This window comes from Dermacentor silvarum, chromosome 2 (assembly GCF_013339745.2).
Source record: "Dermacentor silvarum isolate Dsil-2018 chromosome 2, BIME_Dsil_1.4, whole genome shotgun sequence".
In the NCBI taxonomy this organism is placed as follows: domain Eukaryota; kingdom Metazoa; phylum Arthropoda; class Arachnida; order Ixodida; family Ixodidae; genus Dermacentor; species Dermacentor silvarum.
In genome coordinates, this window is record NC_051155.1 from 147790401 (window position 1) to 147810136 (window position 19736).

Sequence of the window (19736 nt, forward strand, 5' to 3'; positions counted from 1 at the left end):
CAGAGCTCCAGCTGCCAGTGCTCGAGACGCTGGCTGACCCGAGGGCTGCCGCTCTCTGATCGAGCTGCTGCACCTGAGCTATGCCGAGCAGCGTTCCAGTCTGGCACAGATGTTGCTGTGCTAGACACGGTCCTCACGTGCAACCGCCGCACGTGGGTTGCGAGCAGCGTACGAGCTGGGCACCGAGGCCGTGCTGGACGTGTGACTGTAGCGCATCAGGTCGCGAGCGGCGCGTACGAGCTGGACACCGAGGCTGTGCTGCTGGACAAGGCGTTCCCTGGCTGCTGATGCCGCTGCTGCTCCTAAGCGTGCCAAGCCCGATAACCGTGCTGGACGGAGCCTGAACGCGTCATTGTCGCAGCCGGCTTGAGCACGGGTGAATCCACAGTGCCGTGATGACAGAACCGTGAGCCTCGCAACACGGGATTGTTTCAGCCCGTTTATCCTCGTGTGCTATGTGTGGACGTACTGACTGCCGTTACGCAGCTTACTAACTCTCTGTATATATAGTTTTAAAGTTCTTTTTGATTTTTATAAATACTCTCAAATGACTCTCTGTCTTAATTCCGCATCACTGCGCACTAGCAAAAGTTCCGAACAGTCCTAAACACTACAATGTCCACTATGGCCTGTATGCTTCGCCACACAACGCGGATGTATTGCGGCGAAGCTGACAAGTCAAGTTCTAATTATCCGGCAAAGGCCAATTTTAGGATCGAAATGACAGAGGTTTGGGCCCATACAAATTTATGGGTGCTGGCTGGGACCTTCCGTTGGGACCGAATTAAATGCAAAATTGAATTTACCGGAGTCGAATTAACAGAAGTCTACTATAGAGCAGTAGGAATTGAATGACAATGAAATGGATAAAAATATCACAACTACTCAGCATCATTTCAAGTCACAGCACATTGCTTGGCACCATGGATCACAAAACACTAATATGACTGTCTCGTGTAGTATGCAAAACTTACAAGCTGAAGGATGTCATCTTCTTTGGGCACAACCAGCAGCTGTACAGATAGACCCCTGTAAAAGAAGAGGAACAGTGTTAGCGTTTTGTTGCGTATTAGTCATTAGTCTTCTACAGAGAATAGTACGGTCGACTTCCGTCAATTCGACGCTACTGATCGAATTACGTGGTGGAACCAATTAAAAGAACAGGCAAAGAAAAACAGTAGTCATTTACCCCCTGCTAAAGCACCTCTGAATCAAACATGCACCCAGTACTTACGAGTTCGAAGTAAAAAATAATGTGCACCTAAATATAATGCGCACCTGACATTACAAGGCGAGAAACGTAGCATGCCTCCAATTCTGGCAATCAGAAAAAGATGAAACCCACAGAGTTTACTTTCACAAAATAGAAACTGAATTGCACTTAATATCCAGTTGTCACTCTCAGACAGCTCTTTATCACTATGAGCCAATACATGACATCCCCTGTGTGGTTCACAGAGTTTAGTAATTAGCGTTTTTTAATGACTCTGTAACCATTCCGAACCATAGATGGAGGCCCACACCTAGACTAACCACTTTGCCAGTTGGTCCTACCGAATATGCAAGACACCGACATGCCAAAAACATGTGACGCAGCTTTGTGGCCACTAGCTTAGCACGTAAAACAAGTTCTCTTTAGAATGAGCTTTCAGTAATGAAAGCAGCACATCGCCAACGCCAACCTACGCGAAAACTTGTTCTGTTGCCATCTTGAGACGACAATGGCAATGACCACAGCTGTTGTGAATGAGACAACAGTAGGCTGTTATGAATGCCACAAATGTAGTTATTGTTTCTTGTCTGACTGTAATAAGGCAATTTTTGGGTGCATTTTCTTGGAAAGGTGGTGCACCGTAAAAAATGCACAATCGTTTGTGAGCTGCTGTTTTCACAATGAAAATCTGCTGATGGCAGGCTGAAAATGCTTATTTTTATGCGACTTTGTGCATTTCATCAGCTAATGAGGTCGCAACTGTGGTCACCAGTGGGGTCAGGCACGTGCGTGCTGACCCAGAGTTGCAGAGTGGGGCCCTCCATTCCATTCCCACACCATTCTGGAGAGTCGAGATTCCCGTAATTCCAGTGCTTTGAACTCCTCGGAATCCTGAGAGTTATAGCATTCCCACTCCTGGAGCTGATCCTGGGCTGAGCTGATCGATTTCTATCCTCCAATTTCAGTAAATTGAATGCTTTCTGTGTAATTGTTTACTACTTGTGCTTGCATGCCTAATAACTAAGAAACATATTTTTGAAATCTTAATGTTACAAATATTGCTACCTACTATTTTTTTTTTTTTTTTTCGAATTGGAACAAACTCGCTTTGTGGCCTGTTATCCTTGCACAGCGTTTCTGCCTGTAATCTTTTTAATATCTATTGTTTTGAACAGTAGATACTTATGTTAGCTGTGCGGGTTGAAGTCATGAATAAATGGCATGATCACAACATATATTATGTTCTAGCGATCATAATACAAGTTTTCTTTTTTTATTCAAGATAACCTTAAGGCCCATACAGGCATTACTTAAGGGGTGATACATTATATCAATGATAAATACAGTACGCATTCAAACAGATAATGCATGCTATAATAATACAAGTATCCCCAAAACATCTCAATTTTGGAAGAATGGGCCACATGACAGGCTGCCAGCCTGCAATGTGGAAACTCCTCCCACATGGAAAAAAGCGGAGACAGAGCAAAAATCTCAATCACTCTCAAGGCCTCACCAAACATCTATTTAAAAAACCTTTATGGCGATTATAAGCGAGCTTATAATGTTTATAGGCCAGCTACCATAATCAAAATTTCGCTTCGTCCTGCTTATGTGGTTTTTCTTCAATTTAGGATTAAGCCTGTTTTTTCACAGCCAAACATGATGATAATTTCAGACTGCATGGTGCACTGATTTTGGCAATACGAGCATACAGCTACCCGCTTGTGACCACTAAAGTTAGCATCACTTAAGCTGCTCACGTGTTAGGCGATTCACAGCCACAGTGCAAGCTATGATACAAGCAAGTTTGCCATATAGCAGTAGCAATCTTCACTCATGTTATATGATGGTGTGTGTGGATGATGCCACTGCTTCGTGAAAATGAGCACTGGCTGATGCGTGCTGTAGTATGTGATGTAATTGAACAGTGTCACGTTTGGTAGACCTCGTACGTAGATGTGGTCGATGACACTGCCTCCTCTTGATGCGAACCGTTATCAACCGTGATCAACCGTACTCCAGTGGAGGCTGCGTATGGTGCGGCCGCGCGGGCCCCATCTTGAAAGCGATTTGCGATGGGGACAGAGTGCGCCGAGTACTGATAGCTTCGTGTGCACTGTGTTCTTGCCGCTTAGTTCACGTTGAAACGAGAGGCAGCCCAAAGGTCAATTCGCTCGCTGCTGCGGGCCTTATCTTGAAAACGATCTTCTTACGTGACAGACGGACAGGCGGGTTAGCTTATCCAGCTAGCTTATTCTGTCACTATGATGATTCACATGAAAGCGAAACGCACTGATATGTTTTGCAAAACAATCTTTTTTGTTTCACATTTACTGGCACATCAACGGGCACCATTTTTTCCAGCACACCTCTCCGACCACCTGTTATGGTGCCTTCGTAATACTCAACAGAGTGCAAAAAAAAAAAAAAAACGCTGCACGCATTCCAAGTCACCGTCAACTCACACAGTGTGCAACCATTTCTTGTTTTCTTCCTTCTTTTGGCCTCAGTTCTTGTGTCGCAGGTCAAGCTTGCTCTTGCTAAATTGAATCACTCATCACAACTAAAAGTTGCTGTCCTTAACTCTTTCTGCACCGCGCCCATTGGGCATCATTAGCTTGCTATCGATGGTTTGAAACGCCGCTTTCGAGCCCTGCGCCACTCATGGACACACTGGGCTATTGGGCAGGAATGAGAACTATATGTTTGTTTTCTAAGCAGTTTGCTTGTTTTCACACCAGGCGGTAATTTCTGAATGCGCTCCAAAGTTTTGCGATCATCAAAATTGAAAGCAAAAATGGCCGCTTCCAAGAGTGGTGCGGGCGCTTTGAAAGTTTGCAGATCTCGTGATTCCGCTGCGTCTGCGGCTGGTTTTACCGATGGATTGAACAGCAGCAAGTCTGAGGTTGCTGCTTTTTCGTCGAACTTTGACTCTGAGCGATGACAACGCAAACCAGCCCGAAACATTGGTGGCCGCAGCCAGGCACGCCCAACTCTAGTGCTTGCAGTTAAATTTTTGTAGCAGAATACCTGTTCAATGAAAATCCTGATTTTTTCGGAGATAGTGCCTATTAGATGGCAATAGATTTTGTATATCTCATAATTTTCGTTACATTTTTGTATTCTCAAAACGTAATTTACTAATGCGTCATCATGTAACTGTGAACTTTTGATCTTTTGTCACCATTCCCTTCTGTAGGCCTTCGGCCATTGAAGGTAGCAGGTCCCGTTGCAGTCTTTGACTTTGGGACCCTCGTCTGTATATTATCTGTAACCCATTCACTGTATTTATAAAATAATAAACTGAAATAAATAAATAAACACAGCTCCTTGCATTTTTTTTTTGGTGTCCTATTAGGCACAAGTGATGAGTCAGAGTGCTCGGTTGCCTAAGAGTGATGTATGAAGGAATGGATGTCTGCGAAACAAGTCATGTCACACCACAAGGACACAAATCAAACAAAGCAGATAAAGCACGAAGGCGCAAAATTATAAGCTGGACTGACCCCCTCTTGATGAGATCGATGACCTGCGCGTAGGAGCGCCCGGTGACAGGCTGCCCATTGATGGAGACAATACGGTCGCCCGTGACAAGGCCTGCCCTGTCAGCTGCACTTCCAGGCTGGACCTCTCGCACAAAGATGGTGTCCATGGCTTCTTGCTTGTGCTGGTCCCAGCTCGGATCTGCAAGGCCAGCAAAGGACTCGCAATACTGAACCACTATAGTGCACATGGCCTTGAACCAGCCATCAACACTGGCCCTTTAGATCACACTTACAGAGTTGCCAACTTAAATATTTTTGAAATACTAGTCCGAGCCCAAAAATACGAAGTTTTGGTTGGAAATACCAAAAATTATTTTACAGGCGACTCCAATTATTTTGATACCAGTTAATTTGATTGTTTGGTTAATTTCGAATCCCAGCCTAAGGTCCTGGCCAGTGCCCATGCATTTCTATAGGTCCAAAGTTTCATTATTTCAATCCTAAAATTGACCTTCACCAGATAATTCGAACTTGACCAGTCAGCATGCACGTGCCAGGCCACTATGATGACTCCAATAGAGACCCCTTTAGTGGCAGCCTCTGCCTCGACGGAGCTTATGAGACGGTGAATGCATTGAACACACTTTTTTTTTTTTAATCTCCCGTTCAAAACGCCTATTTTCGGCCTGCTCTATGAAGATTTCCAAGCAATAAGCATAGCTCATAATGTATGATTACAGTATTTACCCAATTCTAACCCAGGCCTTTCTTTCTTTCTTTCTTTCTTCTTTCTTTCTTTTTTTTTGATGCAATTGGGTTGAGCATTGTCTGCACAGTGCAATTGGACACGATGCCAAAACCACTTTTGTGGCGTTCGTATGCCTTACCTCATGGATGTATTGATGCAAAGCTGACTTTAGGAAATCGAGCTTTAATGTCATTTCTAAATTAGTTTACTACTTTGGACACATACAAAGTGGGTGAGCATTCGATACGATGGCACGTTATAATCTGGCACATGCTATTAAATGAATCAGTGGTGTGCTCTGGAATTTTTTCTGCACCTTGTTTAATTCGACCCACCAGATAATTTGATCAGTTTCACCGGTCTCATCACGGTCGCATTAATGGAAGTCGACTGTATTACTCAGAATGTTGATTTACTAATTAAAATAATTCACCGACTTTGTTTTGTAGGGACATTGTGAACAGGCACATTTCTCTACAGTCAAACAGCTGGAATGTGCGTTAATAATCTGCATTAATGATCTAATGATCCACATTACACGTGGCAATATTACGAAGTTTATTCATGAAACATTCATGTAATGGTGGCCGAAACTTCGGTTGCCATTATGTACTGGCTCTATGGAGTGGACTGATTCTGTGAAGTGCTGTGGGTATATGTCCAAATAAACGAGCAGGTCCGAAAAATTTGGCTCTGAAAATTAGTCGACTACTGTAACTGTATATCTTGCCATTCTGCCCTAAACTGGATGCGCATGAAAGATCAGTGGTGTCTATACAATTGTAAACAAACTCCAAAAAGTAGGCATTTTCTGATAAAATTTTAAACGTTGGCCGCTATGCACTTTAGATCATCTGTTCAGCTATGCACAGTGCAGACAAATTTGGCGGATGGGGGGGGTAATTAAAAAGTTTGTATTGCAAGAGCAATCTACAAGGACAAGCACTAGCCAATCATGATAATGAACATACTACTAGCAGAAGTGCATTACTAGTGTGTTCTTAGCTTAGCGCATCACTTCAGTGTTGGCATGTTTACTGTTCATTTTCATTGCTTCCACTGTAGCTAAATATTATTAGCTACCGCATAATTCAAATTGTTGTAATGCTTCATGCTCATTGCCTTTGCCTTCACTGTATCTGCTTTTGTATGCACATGATTATGAATTTTTCACTACTGTATTTTCTTTGTGCCATGAAATTGCAGTTCTGCCAATGCTACATTGGTTGCGTGCTCCATGTGCACATGCAGCATGAATAAGCATGCTGGCGAAGGTTGTCATTAAAATGTCATATTCTTGCTGACTTGCCATGTTGCTGCAATGCATAAGGGAAAAGGACCTTACTGAAGCTGCTGCTACAAAGAATTTTTGTGCTTTCTTTTCTTCATACTGTTCTGCATTTGAGCAATTTTATTCCATCTGTAAGCTGTGTTTGAGTTAATTTTTGAAGCTACTGATTTCCATAGTTTTGTTTATTCCAGCACAAAAGAGCATAGGTACCTTCGTGAGGCCACTATGGTCTCTATTTTGAGCTGCTCCAGTCAAAGACCAATAAATACGGTTTGGTTTGAAAGTGACCAACCAATGACAAGCAGCCTTACAAGTAAGTGTGGTTGATCCACAATTGTACTTTGACCACTTCCTGTATGAAGCAATGGTGAATAATACCGCTTCAGATAAACATTTAACTCGAAGAAGGCTTGCTGAAAAGCAAAATACTTCGGCCAGGTCTACTAATGATGGCCACTGAACTTCACATTTCTTCCTGATCAATCATGCGACACCCACAAGAAGCTCATTATTTTACATGTTCATATTTTACATATACACCAGCAAAAAAAAGAAAAAAAAAACATTTTCATTTTAGTTATTCTTCTGCAAGAACTATGCAGACTTTCAAATTAATTTTTAACATATGACTGCAACAATGTTATCACTCCGTCTTTATTCTGATTACTATCCGTATTAGCTCCCACCCACAATGCCTTCATGTAATGAAAACTCCTTAAAATTTTGCTGAAATCATACATTATATTTTATTGTGATGTGACTCATCGGCAATTTCCCAAGTATTTTCCTGGTGGTTCTATCCTCCCAATCATTTCTGTAGAAAAATTCTAACAAGATTATACATATTGTTTGTTTGGAGCATTAAACAAGCATCTCTCATAACTTTTCTCACTGATGTAAGCCTGCTGTAATTTTCCTTAGAAACACAAATGAGACCATAAAGAAACCATCAGATCATCACTTGTTAGTAAACCTGTCAGTGTTTTTCACTGACAAAAATTAAAATAGGCACAACAACGAAACAGATTTTTTTTTTTTTTTTTTTGCTTACCTACAACTGTTGGGTGTTTTCCTGCTAACCGGGCAGCCTGTAACAAGAAACAGAAATTTCTTCTCAGGAAGCTGCTAGTGACTATGATATTGTTAACCAATCAGCAATCAAGATTAAAAGTTATCATAATATGATCCATAATTTGCTCAGAGCTGTTAACTAATGCCCTTTGTGTGCTCTTCATATATGGCAATAATACCCCAGACAATAAAATATACTCTAACCAGCATAACTTGATAAGAGAATCAATCGCAAGGGTCCGAAAGCTTGTGACATGCAAGAGCCACGATAAAATCTAATTCCCTTGCAGCCCATGCATGCATCTTAAGTCTATAGTAGTAAGCTGTATTTCTGCGTGCAGCTATGTGTGCAGCAATGCACCAATGAATTCCAGGCTTAGCACCAAAACACACAACAAAAAAAATCGACTTCAAGAATGTTTATTTTTCGTAATCTTTTGCAGCTACCTGTGAACATCTGGAGTGCAAGCCATGATAAAAAGGTGACGCAAACTTTCCCGACTTATTTTTGAACTGGAATAGTTCATTAAATTTCAGCAAGTTACCAGCTAAACTTCAATAAGTACTTCATTAATTAAAAGCACACTACTCTCCACCATTCCTTCTAGTAAACGAGACTGGGTAAATTCAGAAAAACTGTACTGCAATGCCTTCACTTATTATGCAAAGTTTCTGAAAAATAAAAACATTATCCGAGAGCACTGACTGACTTGGAGTAAGCTTCTATGAAGAGTTGCCCAGTCAGTCAGCTTCAAACCCTCTGTTTTGCCAGATTCTGGTTAGGACAGAAAAACAAAACTCAACAGGGTCTCGAACACTTTGCTGCTAATGCCCTTGAACAGTGAGAGCTGCTGTGTCCAACACATGCCTAACTTCACCTCGTTCGATTTGAACCATAACATAACCACATATGTGGCAAACCAGTCTGAATGGCTCAGCAAAAATAAAAAATCAGAATTGGCAGGCTACATTTTTCTGCACGCTTTTTATTTTCTGCATCAAACAAGAAAAGGCCAAGCAGACATCATTCAATGCATTCGGCCGCAGCCTCCAATTACACCTCAGAGTTCCAAAGCTTTGGAAGGGGGACATAACTGATACATTCCCTCTTTTAAAATATGGAGCGCTGCAGGTACAACATGAGACAGAAATACAACGCAGTCAACTCCAGCCGCATTTCAAGTAGTTTCCAAGCTTTCTAAACCATTGCACTGCCTCAGCTTAGATAATACTGAGGCAATGCAATGTGAGGGAGGTGGGCACAACGTGAAGCCTCAGGGACCTGTGGGGCTCAGAAATGCTGCCGCAGGCAAGGAGAGGTATGCTCACCTTGATGGCATCGGGCGGGTAGACGACAAAGTGCCGCAGCGTGAAGCCCAGGTCCTCGTTCGGGCTGGACCGCTGCAGCACCACCGTCCTCACCCCATGCCATGCCTTGTCCTCCTTGGTTTCCTTCTTGCCTGCAGCTTGATCCTGGACAAGTAAAAGCACATGCATGAGAGCCTTGTCAACCACAGCCGCAACTAACTGCAATGCATTCGACAACAGCTACGCTAAAGGATAGACTGCACAAGCGCTGTTAAACAGACATGCGGTCCAGTCGAAATTGCGAATTGACTTTGAAATAACATGTCGTGTGCCAACAAATGCTAACAGGCACGCTGATATGCACAAACACCAGAATAAAAAATTTTTTTGTTTAACGCTATACCGGATCAGGTTTGCTTCTCTGCACCCTGATTAGGTTCAGCACCAATTATGAGTGCATTTATTAGAGGCACCTCTCTTGTCCTTGCACACTAACATTAACAAGAAAAAAATCTTGTGTTTTATGTGCCAAATCCACATTATGATTAATAGGCAAGTTAAAGTGGCGGACTCCAAATTAATTTTGATCGCCCAGGGCTCTTCAACATGCACCTAAATTTAAATACACGAGTGTTTTTGCATTTTCCCCAATCAAAATGCTGCTGCCACGGCTGGCCTCAAACCCGCGACCTCGAGCTCAGCAGTGAAAAGCCATAGCCATTGATAACAGTGATGGATCACCATCTTATGCTGTCTGCAGAGACTGTCGCACTGACATAACCTCACTACGCGCTTGATTTTTTCTTTGGTAGCCATTTCCAATGCCAGACACACCCTTCATCTTGTATGTATGTTAGTGCACAGCTTTTCTCAGCCTAGCTTCCTTGTTTCAGACTTCAGACTTTCAGGACAGGCATCAAACTTCACTCTGAGCTTTATTCAGAACAAACAATCGCTTTATGTAAAGCCAGAAGTCCAGTGATCACGATGATTATACACTAGCTCCAACTAGCTCAAACAAAGACCCTGCTTGAGCAAGCATGCTTAGTTGCCGGAAAAGCAATATATGAAAGATTGATGAATGGAATTCTAAATGAGAAAGTGTCTTTCGAAAACAAAAAGACTGCATTGAAACAATTTATAAAAATAGTGCACCAAAAAAGCCACATAAAAAAATTGTAATCCTGCCAAGAAAACAGATTAAAACCATCATTGGTAACTACTATTGCTTTGTTTGTGGCACAAGTGGGGTTTTGTATCCTGTTCTTGGCTAAATTCACGTATCACAATCACCCACAGCACAGCAGTGGTAGTACTAGTTCCATGTAAATGGTATATCCAGTGCATCTTTACAAAAAAAAAAAAAAAAGTAGGAGCGCTGCAATTTTTACATTTGCAGTTCGCAAGTCAGAGCAATGAAATAACTGAGAAGTGCACACCATGAGAGCACCGAATAGAGACTATGAAGTTCTCATCTTATGCTGTGAGGCAAGAAGTAAGTATAGAAAAAAGAAAGAACTCCAAGCAATTAGACAGCATTGAGTACTAGCCCTATTTGTCAACATAGCTGCCATTTACTGGCTGTCCCAGCATGACTGTCTTCAATGGAACTTGAAACAAAATTATACTTTTTGACGGCTCACATATCAGGATGATATAAAAAACTGCAGTAACAACCAGTAAGCTACTAAATTAATTTTAATGTTTATAAAAAATGTTGCAAGTGGGAAATCAAAGCCAGTCAGGGTGCAAAGGCATGTCCACTTGGCAGACATCCTGTGACAAGCACCGCTTTCGAGACACGCGTCCCCAGACCTTCAGAAAAATGCATCAGTTTTTTATGTATCAGTTCCCCACGAAGCTATCCTGGAGCAGTGTGAGACAAAACTACATTGAACACCAACGTATATTGTGACTAATTTTGGGGACGGATGTCTTGAAAAGTGGTGCTGGATCCCAGGATTCCTCCTAAATGAATGTGCCTAGACCGCTGGATGCCTTCCGAATCCCAAACAGCAGCATGTGCCATAAAATGATTAATGAAGAAGTGAGTTACTGAAACTCAGTTAATTAAAAGGACATAAGAGAGAAACAGTAAACCAGTTGAAACTGAGAAGTATTCTTCCAAACTCTAATGTTGTTAATTTTGCACTAATACAGTATTTACCCGGTTCTAACACGGACTTAATTTTTAAAAGGAAATGGGTCCAAAGATTACCTGTGCATTCCAATTGGATACGAAACCAAAACAGCGTTCGCACCATTGGCAACAGCCTACTGTCAGAAGAGGCAACAACATTGCCATCACAAGATGGCGACAGAGCACATTTTCATGAACATGGAGTAGGGAAACAAACTAGAAGAGAGCATTGCATCACGCAGCCAGCCTTGACAATCCAATTCTTCGTGAAGCCATTCTCCTCATTTTTTTTTCCCTCTTGAATAGTCGGCCCAACAAGTGACCTCAGAGTCTCAGCGTATTGGCTGAGAACGTTTTGTTTCTAGTAGTTTTTTAATCGATGCACACTTGTTCAGCTGCTCTGCCTGCAGAGCACAGGCAGATCGGGAACCCTAAAACCTGCCGTGTGCTCCGACGTGACAATCACGTGTTGGGCTGACTTCTTTGGCTTCAGTCATGTTGCGCAATGTTCCCTGATAGTTCTTTCCCTCCTCCATGTGTGTGAAAGTTGCCATAGGTTCGTTCTGTGCTGAATGCTTGGTACTGTGACCTGAATGATAAGTATCAGTGGCCAGTGAAGCACAAATAGCGACGTTGTTGCATCGTTTTCATTATGAAAGCTCATTAAAAAAAAGTGTCCCTTCTGTGAAGGTGAAATTCTGCGTGCCCCGTTTCTTCTGATCACGAACATACGCTATATATATTTTTTTTCTTTTATAAATCAGGTGCACCTTACATTAAGGTGCACACTTGTTTTCTTGCTTTGAACCTGCAAAAATTTAGTGTGCGTTAGATCATGGGCTCATTAAAATTGGGCAAATCTGGTACGTTGATTATAAGAAAATAAAATGAAAGCCATGGTCTCTCTCCCCCCCTCTCTCTTTTTTTCTCTCTGTAGCTAAATACCAATGCTGGTACATCAGTGCTGACAGCCTGGATTTCAATGTATTGTCTTGTATTTAGGCTGGGATGGCTCAGCAAAAGTTCTTGCATTCCAAAGGAGTCAAAGGCTTAACTTGCTAAGCTCAGTCATTGGCCCCTTTAGAATGCAATGGAGTCTATCATTACTGATAAAAAAATTAACTGCGCCCCGAGCAGACGCCCTCAAAACCCCTGACATCACAGTGAGCTGGTGTGGGAACTTCAAGGCCCATCTTTTCTGGCTCACTAAGCATCTTGGTAAGAATGGCTTTTTTGCCTACTTTACGAATACAGCTCAACTCTGGTGTCCCTTTAGGAGCTTAGTGCAGGTTAACACACAATTTGTAACATTACTATGCATTTTCACCAGCAACTACGAAACTATGAAAGATACTATGAATCTTTGCCAGCAAAAGCACCATCATGTATCAATTCTTATGCATTTAATTACTGAAGACAGTCATAATCGATGCAACCCTATACCGAAGTGCCATGCAACAACTCACTTGGTTTGTCCAGGACGAGATGTCACCTTCTCCACCCTTGGACATCATACTGTCCACCGGTGGCCTTAAGACTAGAAACGGCTACGCTTCCCTCCCCATCCTGCACAAGAGAGAGAGAGAGAACGTACAAGAACAGTGAGTAACAATGACCTTCTGGAAGCTACTTCACACCGACTCACTACATTAAACTGTGCCCACCTCAATTCCAAAAAAAAAGCTTGAGAACACTGCTGTCGAGAGGACCGACACCACCTAGACTTGGTTGTTAACCGATTCCAAACAGCTAGCGGTTGGCTTTCGATGGTTTTCATAGTTTCTTGCTGGTTACGAATGAAAGTGGGCTGATAATCTGCTACACAAATGCAATACCAGAATGCATTCCGTCTTCTTTTAACAATCTGCTTGCCCTCTCCCCCGCAATTGCTACTCTTGATGATTTCAAAAATTCTGTGGCCAAAACATTTGATACAAACTCTCAATGTAATGGTTCGGAGCACGAAAATAGTGAATGAATCCAGCTGAGCTAGCAAGCCTCATCTATTTAAGAACCTTTCCGCTGTGAATACAACCACTCATGTCAAGCAGATGTTGTTTACTCATAATATCTAGTACTGCCCATGTAGCTAACTCAGTGACACATGCTAGAATTCAGATATTTCACCCCTGAAAGTGAATGCAATAAAAGTATTGGACTGGCTTAAAGCACCTGGTACTGCGACCAATAGCTTTAGATTTAAATATGGTGTTGTATGCAGTGATACAGCCGAATTAAAAAATCAAAATGTCTGAAACAAAGTTCCCACAAGACCGGAAGTAGGTCCAACTCTTTTCCAATAGTGCTAAACAGAAGAAAAACGTTTCGCTGTTTCTTATGAGACTGTTTGCAAAATACAGAAGCACTTTTTTTTACATTTACTCTCACTTAGATTGCCAGTATTTGCTAAATGTGATTACTAAGCATGAAGTTTGTACCCAGTCGAGAACTTAATGCTAGTCAGATTCTACTGTAAAGTGAGTGACAATGTAAAGAAAAGACTGATAATAGCAATTCATTTGCTTTCTGTGCTATATCCAGTATACATAGAGTGCTAGGCATCAACTAGATTTAAGGTAGGATGGTACTGCTTGGCTAGTTGGCGAATATACATCATAGTGTAGATGAGGCATTGAATAGCAAAAGCAAAGGGCACACGACTATCCACTAACCAAGCTTACAATGCAGACGAAAAAGAACTGAACCTTCAGAGACAAATTTAGAGGCAAAACCCTAAATCCCAGCCGCAGTGGCCACAGTTTGATGGGGGGAAAGTGCATAAACACTTGTGTGCTTAGATTTATGTGCACATTAAATATCCCAGGTGGTCAAAGTTAACCTAGAGTTTCCCTTAATGGCGTGCCTCATAATGAGATTGTAATTTTGGCACAAAGAACCTCATAATTTAGAAATGAAAAATCACTCCAATTTGCAGGGAAGGGGGGGGGGGGGGTAATAAAGGCATTCCTTTATGCTGCAAATATTTCAAAGGATGGCTAGGATGTAACTGAAACCATTAGGAACACGGGCAGAATTTAGAGCAAGACAGCTCCACCATTCAATGTGAGCGCAAGAACAGTAGTAAAAGTAATTGGAGTTGCAGGGTCCAAAGCCCACACTAAATTTTTAGCCTACCATGTGATGTACGTTATCAGACAATCATGGCATTCCAAAAAAAAAAAAAGATAACACCCTCTGAAATAAAATCATGGCTAAACCATGGCAGAGTATATAAAAACAATCAGGAAACAAGAAGAGCACTGATTCATTTCAAGCAATGTAAATTCTTTTCAGTTTTCTTCTCCCCCCCACCCCCCTATGCAGTCAAAAATGCTGCCAGTCAGTACAAGTTGGTCAATGGGTACTTGTTCTCTTCATATTAAAACAGAGCTTGTAAAAGAATTATACATGCTAGCGTCATATGAAATGCAACAAAACAACATGAGCAAGTTGCCTTCATTTTAGGCATCTCTCAGAAACGTGGGGAGAAAAAAAAAAATAATACGCAGGAAAATTAACTGCAGTGGTAACGGAGCAGCCCGCTTTCCATCACTGCCTTTGGAGTAAGGTCCGAACGAGTAAACACATCAAAAGTGCATCACATTCCTAGAGAGAGCCTGCCCTCCATACCGGTCTAGTCTGTCTCTTTATTTTGCTCAGCCTGTCGCACTCAGGAATTTTCCAAAGTGCGTTTGGCAACTGCTAGCAATGCCACAAGCGAAGGAAGGAAAGGTGCTTGGCCTCCCTTTAGTGTCTTTTTGTTTTTTCTTGCTGTGAGGCAAGTGACAAAGGACACACACGGGCGCACACAACGTCACTTAAGGAGCGGAAAGGATCATTTCCTCCTCCTTGCTTCTGTTGAGCCAGGCTAAGAGAGCCATTGTCGAGACGAAATGGCAGCCTGCACAAGTTGTAATGGCCCTACGCTACACTTCACAAATACAAACAAGCAAAGCAGGAAAAGAAAAAGAAAACACAAGGAGATACCAGGTCATGAAGAGAAGGGGCGAGCCCAGTAGAAGTAAACAAACACAGCCCCCCTGTCGTAAAGAAATGCTCTTGTGAGAAATGGAACGGAAAGTTTATTCAAGCACTGGTACAGCAGACTGACCACTGAGACCAATGGTATCGTTCAATGTCTACTGAATAAGAAAATGGACAAAATGTAGAAAGTGCATGAGACAAGGGAATGTATGACTCCGTGTTGTGTACTTTCAACACTAGAAATAAATGTATGTCCAATCAACTAGACCGACAATTCTTCTCAACTAGTTAGTGTTCCTTAACCAGCTAGTTCTGAGTCTGTTTAAAAGTTCAGCAAGATTTATTAATCCATTAACATTCTTTAGGTACTTTAAGCACTTTCCAGGGGCTATCTATCTATGTTTGTTTGTACGTATGTTTGTATCCAACTGTATTCCCGCCTGCCTAGGTCACTGCGTAGTCCGTGGTCAAATGGTTAGTGCATCGAGTTGCTGTGCTGAGGTAACAGGGCTCGAAACCAATCATCGGACCACATTGGGTCACTGAGTATATGCTAATGTGCACATACATGCCACTCATCAACGAACCTCTTTCATGGCGACATGGGTCACTGTAGATGCGGGACTGGTTGGTACCACTTGGGTCACTGGTTATGTGCCAGTAGGTGTGTCCTACTGTCAATGAACGTCTTTGACCCTAACTAGGGTAACTAGGGTATGTGTCGCTAGGAATGTGACTCTCTACAATGACAAAAAATGTCCCTTAAACTTCTCCGATGCTGAGCGGAATCAAACCCATGTCACAAGCGTTCCTCAAGGACAGCAACCCGAAGCATTAGCAGGCCGTGTCGCAAATGCACTGCGTATGTGCCGCTCTTCAGTGAACCTCTCACCAACTTGGATCACCGAGTTTATCCCACTGAGTGTGCGGCAAGCGAGGAAACAATTCTCAGCGTTCACAGGCACAGGCGCAGCACGCTCCTCGTCTCAGAGGCCATACACTGACTTCTCGGCAGTGCCACTAGATGGCGAAACGCACCCAGAAGGAAGCAAAAGAGAGGAGTCCGGTCGTCACATAACGTGCTTCTCAGCACTTGCATGTACTGGCGCACCATGCATTTCAGAGGCCACGCGCAACCTTCACGGTGGCGGCGGTAGCACTAGATGGCCCCGAATGTTCCTAGCGAATTGCGCAAAAAAGGAATCCCACTGCAGTACAAGCCTCATACATAACTCGTTTTGACCATGGCAATACGTTGTGTCACTATATTGATTCACTGCTAATGCATTCCCATCGACAGTCATCGAGAGATGGGTTCTGCAGCATTTTTTCTGTAAGGGAACAGGGACAGAAAGAAAAGTCTCAAGGTGACACAGCAACTACAGATAGCCTCATACCTACATGTGCTGTCAATTAATATTTCTATTACCTCTGTAATTGCCTATTAACATCATTTTTAAGATCGTGTTTCTACAAGCGAGTTCTGCTTTTGGCCAGGATAATGTAATGATTCTATTCCAATGCTATTCCTTTTCTCGTTTTGTCACTGGTCCGAGCAGCGCTCAGCCCCCATTATCAGTGAGATCGGCTACCTTTCAACAGTGCATGATAACAAAGAAATGCGACTGAGCAAAAGGAATATTCACATTATACCAGCCTATACTTTATAGAGAGGGCTATATTTTATACTTTATATTATACCAGAGAAGACATGCTACAGGTGACTTAGTTCAGGTGGTGTGCTACTCATGACTATTATGGCTGTCGTCGTTAAATTTTTCATATCCTAACCATTGCACTGTGCTCTAAGCATTTGTCAAAGAATGGACAGCGATTAAAGTGCAGCTAAGGCCAAATTAATCCCAAGCTGTGCAAAACAATAAATACTTTGTGATGCTGCCTTTTCTTATTAACCATCATCATTATCTGCAACATAGTTGCCCACCAGCCAGTGAAGTTCAACATAAAGGATCTGGGGAAAAAACACAAAGCATAAGCTAAGCAAGAACGGACATGTGCACAGGTAAAGGTAGCATGCCAATATTAAATCATGGTGAACCCAACATAACCGCTGCCGCCCACAACAGCAGCTGAGGCATTAGTGGCACCAAAACAGCTCCTGCCACCTTAGGAATTGGAGAACCCTATTTTTGCAGGCCAAGTACAGCATAAAAAAAGTGAATTATTTGGCCAGCAATGACCCCAAGCAAGCCAATGTGACATAAGCAAGAAAAGGTTTCATTCGTTCCCCCCCAAGATCAGCCGTCATATTTTCAAAATCCAGCTTTGTGGACTGTGTCTACTCTTATGATTTGTGATGAACTATATGTGGTGCAAGCATTCTAGCTGCCTACATTTACAGATGACAAGCTGCAGCCTTTCTCTCTCTAATGGGAAAGTGGTTCCATGTGCACAAAACGTGTCATGATTCCTAATCTGGTGAGAAAGGGTTGCCATGCATTGAACTATAAAGCTAAGTGAGTCAGCACATTCTGACATTACACAAAAGCTTATCACTCAAGCTCTCTTTGTCAAGCACATGCACAGTCTTTTAACCGTATGACTGCAACAAGCCATCTAGTACACTGCTATGGTCACAAGAAAAGACTGTGGTCACAAGAAAGAGCCGCTGTTATATCAGGCCACCATAAGCCTTGAAGCTTTAACGACTCAAGATAAACTAAGCAATAAACAGGGCAGACACAGAGACGATAAGGAGAAGGAACACAATGTGCTGCGAGTGAAAGAATGACACCAAAACAAGTCCCATGAAAGCCGAGCAAGTGCTCGTGACAGATGCGAAGGGAAAGATAGCTCAAGGATAAGCACGTGTCGGCAATATTTCAGATATATTTAACCAAGCGACAGCCACAGGAGTTTACTCGTGCCTCTAGGTCTGGCACAAACAGCTCAAACTTCCTACAAGTTAAAAGCTCGAAACAAGCCTCTTATCTACTTTGGAACGCACAATGACACTCAGTTGCCACGTGCCAATAACTTTGTTTCCAGTCATTAAATAGTAATAAGCCAGTCAACAGCACCCAGCATGTACCTTTATTTCAACAATTCTTAGTAGGCATTGAAAACTTGTTGCATAGACTTAATGCAGACCTGCCTGCCAACCTTAATATGCATTTGAAAAATTCTGCAGTCAAAGCCAAAATATACTAAAATTTTAAGAAAAATATGAAAAGTCTTACTAGTCAAAATGTTGACTGTGCATTAAAAAATTCACAAACTTTGTTCTAGAAGGAAGCTGAGAATGGGCACTCCGCTCTAAAGTCGCAGGTAGAATAATGTGCATGACAGACAAACAGAAATATCCATGAAGTTCATTTATGAAATATCAATGGCATTATCAGTTCTACAGGTCCGAATAATCGAGTGAGTACGAAAGATGAGGTTCTGAAAAAATGGTCAGCAACTATATTTGTACTTTTATTAAATAACTTCTGTGCTAAACAGGACTTAAATGAAAAATAAAAAATTTACTGGTGCCTCTATAACAATCATAAACAAGCTTCAAAAATTCTGCATTTTATGACGAACATGTAAAATTTGGCAGCTATGCTTAATGTCACATGCAACCATGCAGTGCACTTCATTACTTACAGGGTGTTCTTATGTTAAAGTGGGCATCTCATCAATTCCACTCTCCAATTAAAAGTAAATCTCTACAGCCCGCTTGGCTTTTCTAGTATCATAGCTTTCTCAATTATTCGTGGTTGTACAAAAAGGAAGGATGATGTAGGGTGTGTGCTTTTCCTCAAAGTAGTAAGCCAATTCATGTTTTTGTAATTACACAATACACTTTCTTAAGACAAAGCCCTCTTTGTTTCTTGTAAAAACCTATATACTTCTCTCTCTGTAAGAAGCAAGTGATACAGACAGCAACACAGTGATGCCAATGCTTTTTTTTTTTAATACGTACACTGGCTTTCTTAATGTGACCAACTCTAAAAGTACACTAAACCGGGAATACGTCCTGCATGCAAGTTAGGGAATAGTACTGCTCCAGCACACATAAAACAGGTAAACAAAACCTCTATGTTTGCATGTGACAGGAAACAGCTAGACACTTTATAGCCGTTCTTATTTTCTTTTTTTTTTTTTCTTCGTATATGCAGTTATGCTGGTCAAATTAACTTGACCAGTGTCCCCATGACCTATAGCTCACATGTATTAATACCACAGCATATTGAAAAAGGAAGACTGATTTTGTAATTAATGAAATAAAATTAATCTGAAACGTGACAAATGCCATTGCTATCTTCCCATCTTCAACCCATCTTCAAATGACTGAATATGTGCACGTGAAGTGCACATGGCCACTTGTGTCATTTTTACTCAAAGGCATCCTCCACTAAGAATGTTGCATGATAAATAAATTGCAACTAAAACAGGCCGTTTACAACAAAAAGGTCATGGATGACAGATGCAATCCAAAGGATTACTCATCTGGCCTTGGCCAAAACAAGGTGTGTGTGTGGATG

At 42.0% G+C, this 19736-nt stretch overlaps 1 protein-coding gene across 9 annotated transcripts in view; it reads right to left on the minus strand.

Moving 5' to 3' along the window:
- LOC119441894 (rho GTPase-activating protein 23-like) overlaps positions 1 to 19736 on the minus strand; it is a 123463-nt gene that overhangs the window by 62613 nt on the left and 41114 nt on the right. For all 9 annotated transcript variants that reach the window (XR_007465632.1, XR_007465631.1, XM_049661705.1 and 6 more), the window contains exons 2-6: positions 12726 to 12825; positions 9141 to 9284; positions 7792 to 7828; positions 4723 to 4900; positions 975 to 1029 (exon numbers count right to left, since the gene is read on the minus strand). Coding sequence is in view for 7 of the 9 variants with exons in the window: in XM_049661705.1 (XP_049517662.1) it covers positions 975 to 1029; positions 4723 to 4900; positions 7792 to 7828; positions 9141 to 9284; positions 12726 to 12773 (462 nt within the window). In the remaining 2 variants the exon portion in view is untranslated. The remainder of the gene's footprint in view (positions 1 to 974; positions 1030 to 4722; positions 4901 to 7791; positions 7829 to 9140; positions 9285 to 12725; positions 12826 to 19736) is intronic.